This window comes from Trichogramma pretiosum, unplaced genomic scaffold, assembly GCF_000599845.2.
Source record: "Trichogramma pretiosum strain Unisexual culture from Peru unplaced genomic scaffold, Tpre_2.0 scaffold177, whole genome shotgun sequence".
Lineage (NCBI taxonomy): Eukaryota > Metazoa > Arthropoda > Insecta > Hymenoptera > Trichogrammatidae > Trichogramma > Trichogramma pretiosum.
This window is the reverse complement of record NW_019640844.1, coordinates 5,347-11,116: the sequence shown is the minus strand read 5'-3', so window position 1 is coordinate 11,116 and position 5,770 is coordinate 5,347. Positions and strand designations below refer to the sequence as shown.

At 36.7% G+C, this 5,770-nt stretch overlaps 1 protein-coding gene across 1 annotated transcript; it reads right to left on the bottom strand.

Annotated features, from left to right (window-relative positions):
- Positions 1-2,149: 2,149 nt before the first annotated feature.
- On the bottom strand, positions 2,150-4,444 carry LOC106653926 (gastrula zinc finger protein XlCGF57.1-like). Its single transcript, XM_023463567.1, has 3 exons — positions 4,253-4,444; positions 4,083-4,197; positions 2,150-4,012 (listed from the first exon to the last, which is right to left on the bottom strand). The coding sequence occupies exons 1-3, from the start codon at positions 4,276-4,278 to the stop codon at positions 2,246-2,248; spliced, it is 1,908 nt and encodes a 635-aa protein (XP_023319335.1). The 5' UTR covers positions 4,279-4,444; the 3' UTR covers positions 2,150-2,245.
- Between the last annotated feature and the right edge of the window lie 1,326 nt (positions 4,445-5,770).

Below are 5,770 nucleotides of genomic sequence, written 5' to 3'. Positions count from 1 at the left end.
ATTGTGCCAAAATGTATAAAAATAACTTGAGTGTTTTGAATGATTATTGTATATTTTTGATAATATAAAACTTCATGTTTGTGAATAATTTAAGTATTAAAAATTGGTCGCCATTTCTTTTGCACTTTATAAGACTTATTTTGATAGCTTAAATTTAGTATAATTACTGTAAAACAGATTAGGGTATTTATTGAAGAATAACGGCTGTTACTACATGTTTATGAGTGAGCATAATCATAGGAACGATTTAGGTCATAATTTCTGCCTTAAAATCGCTGGCCTTGCAATTTGATAATTAAATGCTTGTATTAATGAAAGCAATGTCGAGTTCTATAGTATTAGTTTGTAATTATCGAATGAATGATCGACGTTGCATGAGGTAGCAACGTACAAAATATCGAAACAAATCTTCTTTTTCATGTAGCAACTGCACAGCAAATGATTATTTTAGACATTGCCTTTAGAGTTTCATCAGTACGATTTAGTACGTGAATAATTAATTGATCACTTGTAAAACTGTAATAATTTCAAATTTATTGAGACCTGACGATACAATTGAGCTATTCTTACAATAATATGCACCATTCGATTCTTTTCCTTCCTTCAGGAGCTTAATAAAGAGCGTCGATAATCAAGTAACAACATCGAACCACCTCCAACGAATATTTTGTATTTTTATTGAATTGTTTCGAGCGAGTGAACGATCCCACGCAGAGCTCAACATGTTGCTAAAATCAGCTATACATAAGCTTCTTCACGTACGCATTACACTTGTATAGTTTCAAAAGTGGGTAGCTCTTGTTTACCACCGATGAATAATGGTTAATTATCAATATGGCTTGTTGTTCGACACCTGGACATAAATCGATGAAATTTCACACACATACATCGTTCTGCCCGTCATCGTTGCTTTCTCTCTCTCTCTCTTCCCACAAATTAAAGTCTCCATGGCTCGAAATTTTCGAGACTAAATTTTTTTCTCTCAATAAACACGTATTACGTTATACGCATATCCTTTTTCTCGAGGCGTAATACAACAACATCGAGTCGAGATCGGCGTCGCGCGCGTGGGTGTACGAACGAAATTCAGACGCACTGCGGCCTTTCACAAAAGTTGTCCCTTCTCTCGTGTAGCATTTAAATGATACGCGTCGTTCTCTGCTTCATATATTATATATAAGTATAAACGTGTGAGCGAGTGCGCGACAAGAAAAATAAATCGCTACACACACGCGCGCGCATTATTATAAGAGAGGCCCCGTAGAGGCGGAAAAAAGAGAGAGAGAGAGAGAGAGAGAGGCCGACTGAATTGCAACAAGAAAGAGGGAGAGAGGAGGAGGAGAAGGAGGAGGGGGGAAGGTGGAGGAGATGAGATAACGCGTCCTGCCCACATTACTCGCTCCGTTTCCTTAGCCGGAAACGTTCCACGCACAACAACGTCTTATACGCGTATAGGTGTATTATACATTATCGTACACACACACATACAACGGCGTCGAGTCGTTGGGTTGTTGTTTTATTTTCTCCTTAAGCCGATCGTTTCTCATTCTCGTCAATCGGTCGTAATGCGCGCGTGCCGTTTTATTTATGAACTTATACATAATGTTGCGCGATGAAGTTTATAATCCGACGACTGACTTGCAAACACATACACACACGGGCGCGCGCGGGGACGCAGACATGTCGGGCAAATGCAAGCCTACGTACGAGCGTAATATGCAATTATTTGCGCTGAAAATAAGGCCGAGCTCGATGGTGTATAGCAGAGTAGTATATATAAGCTCGAAGAAAAAAAAACACAACGACGACGGAGACGACTATAAGCTCCTCTCTGTCATCGCTGGCCTGTGGCATATTTATAAGCGTTCGTAATACAGTTCCTTGTTTTCTCCTTGATGTGTGACGCGTGACAGGCATAACGAACGTATACGTGTGAGTCAAATGCACCCTTCGACGATTCGATCGATTATATATATTTAATGCGTTCGTTTAATAGAAGAAACAATCGGGACGATTTTTCGCGGCGTTTCGTTTCAAATAAATTAATTCGTCGATATGCTTCAGAACGAGGATTAAGTTTATCTTCGAAAGTTGGGTCAAAGGCTTTCACATTTACGACCAAGTAAATGACAGTTTGAAATGCTTTATTGTTTATAAGAAAAATTGTCTAAAATTACATAGCGCAACCCGACTGATTACAAAAGTCTTCGTTGAGTCCAAATGTCATCGAATAAATGTCACACTCCTAAGGCTGGCTTTCATTATGTATCGTCATTATGTGGCGTTTGAGTACTATGTGATATCCAAATGATTTGTAACATATATTACATTTAAAAGGTTTGATCCGGTTATGTACTGCACTTATGTGTTTATTGAGAGTACCTTTCTGTCCAAATGATTTTTGACAAATATCACATTCAAAGGGATTTCCAAGATTATGAGCTGTTACTCTATGACCTTTCAGTACATTCTGATATCCAAATGATTTATGACAAATCTCACAATCGAAAGGTTTTTCACGTTTATGAACTGCCTCCATGTGAGTAGTGAGTTGACTTTTGTATCCAAATGATTTGTGACAAATATCACATTCAAAAGGTTTGCTATGATTGTGTACGGAATTTATGTGATATTTGAGATGATATTTTTGACTAAATGATTTGTGACAAATATCACATTCAAAGGGTTTACTACGAAGATGTACTAAACTTATGTGAGATTCAAGTTCACTTTTTCGTCCAAATAATTTCTGACAAATATCACATTCAAAGGGTTTACTACGAAGATGTACTAAACTTATGTGAGATTCAAGTTCACTTTTTCGTCCAAATGATTTCTGACAAATATCACATTCAAAGGGTTTGCTCCTCTCATGTACTGCCATTATGTGCATTTTGAGGCTAATCTTTTGTCCAAATGATTTCTGACATATGCTACATTTGAAAGGTTTAATTCGGTCATGTACTGCTTTTATGTGACGTTGGAGATGGATTTTTTGTCCAAATGATTTGTGACAAATGTCACATTCAAAAGGTTTGCTATGATTGTGTACGCAATTTATGTGAGTTTTGAGATGAGGTTTTTGACTAAATGATTTATGGCATATACTACATTCGAAAAGTTTAATTTGACTATGTACTGCATTTATGTGACGCTTGAGTTGATTCTGACGTCTAAATGATCTGTGACAAATATCACATTCGAAGGGTTTGCTAATATGCTCATGTATTTTCATTATGTGAACTTTAAGATCCCTGTTTTGCCTAAATGATTTGTAACATATGTTACATCCAAAGAGTTTACTTCGATTATGTACTCCATTCATGTGTTTCATGAGGTTTCTTTTTTCTCCAAACGATTTGTGACAAACTTTACACTCAAAGGATTTGCTCCGCTTATGTACTGTACTTATGTGCCTTTTTATGTTTGGTTTGTTTGCAAATGACTTGTTGCAAATTTTATATTCAAGTGGTCCAATGCCCTTGTGAGTCGGTTTAATATTTGCTTTTCCTCTTATAAATTGACTTCTATTATCGTAATCGAATCCTTTTTTTATAACAATTATCAATCTTTTTTCATTCAAGTGATTTGTTTGATTTTGAATTTCTGCTTTCACAATAGATGGACTGACGGTCGTCAATGAGGGTTTAACATCCCTGCACTCAAAATCGATGAGTACATCGTCATTGATGTCATGGGTCTGAGTTTTGTTTTCTAATTTCACAATAGGTTGAAAACTTTGATTCTCAGTTTTACAGATGGAGGGTGACAGAGATAACAGTTCAATTTTAAAATTTTTGCATTCCAAATCAATGTGAATATCGTCATTGATGTCATGGGTCTGAGTTTCGTTTTCTAATTTCACAATAGGTTGACAAATTTGATTCACAGTTTTGCAGATGGATGTAGATGAAAACTCAACTTCAGTTTTTACATTTTTGCTATCGAAATCCACCAAAATTATCCCCTCTAACCCATCCTGTAATGGCATAGACTCATTCGTGTCATTGGCCTAAAATCAAAATCTCGTGTAGTTTTTGATAGTGGAAATTTGAATATAATTCATAAGAGATGAAACTCACTGATGGTTCATTTATCGTTAATTGATCTCCAAAGTTTTCGGCTTTGCCCGAAGCCACTCGATCGTCATAATATTCGCCGACATCTGACCAATCATCAAACGGTTCCTCTTTAATACTAAAGAAACAATCGATTAAAAAACAGTTTTTTCCATGCATAAAAAAGTGTATACCTAAATGAGTCCTTTCTGTTCTCCATCTCTCACTGGGTTAAAGTAATTTACTGTGGATTTTTACGATATCCGCTGAGAAATCAGTTAAAGTTAGATGCCTTGAGTAGCCAACACAGTATCTTATTTTCATGTATACACTTTGACGGATGTTATTTGTAAACACTTACGGCAGGAATAGATGAACAGCTACTGAGTGTAGAGAAATATGTACTACGATGAGTAAGGCACTAACATGTCATGAAAATTACACCGCAATTGTAATGAAAATGTCATTCATTCAGGGGCACAATTAGCTTACACCAACGTGCGGTAGGTGCAGAGAAATTTTTACACAAAAAGTATATTATTTTAACAGATAAATCTAAGAGTAGGGTACTTATACCAGTGATTGACCTCTTTCGACCAGTAAAATGAGCACTTTTTGTTGTGCAATAATTATCTTGTTAAATTATGATCGAACATAGAAAACAAGATGCATCGTTTCACTAAAGAATTGAATTACGTTCATACAAATATATTTTTAATTGTTTTTCATATGATATTTTCTAAAATAGTCATTCACTGGTACCCGGTCATTGATAGGTCCGACTAGCCTACATGGAAAAATCAACCAACGTCTCGGGCTCCAGAAGCTTTTAATTCTTTAATGACCGAAATTACGCGCGAGAACTGAAATTAAAAATCAAATTCATTTTCATACAGAAATTAAAGTCGCGCAATGGTTGAGCCTGTTTTTGTCTCTTGTTGCGCGCAATTTTACTTTTTTTTTTCTTTCCCTTTTTCCGACGTAGTGAGCGCTACCATTATATAAATTAATTCACGAAAAACGTCATTCCGGAAGAAAACACGACGACGCAGCAGGTCGAGAGCAGCAAGCAAGAAAAAAAGTGAAGGAGTATAAATGAACGAAAGAAGGGTGCAGTAGCTCTCTAAAGGATAAACGCGAAAAGCACTGTTCTCGTGTGAGTGTACAAGCAGGATTTCACAAAATTGATTCTTGACACTTCACACTTATGAAAATATGGTTTTTTTTCTTCAAACTTTTTCAATCAACTACTTTTGATGGTCAACATATTGATATAAAGTACAACGAGCGAGAACAATGTACAGCTGAACGAATATTATAATAGGGTATAAATTGGTCCGGTACGAGACTTTTACGCAATATATGGTGCAGTTCCATACGGATCGTAAGCACACACATCATCGCTGACGGGTTTATGTATCTCGCCCACGCATCGCTGCTGCCGATGCACATCCGACGGTATTAAAGAGAAATCGGACGAGAACGTTTTGTCGTGCTTATAACGAGCGACACTCGGGAACGAAGTCGAAATCGTCGGATTCGATACAAAAGACGACTTTTCTCTTTCTTCTTCGTCTTCTTTTTTTTTAATGGATGTGTGCGCGAGGAGCGACGCTGACGTAATACGGACGTAATGCGAAAAGATCGTCGAATTAGCGCGAATGAAATTGCTCGCGACACTTCTTTTCTTTTGTTCTTATGCACGGTTTAAC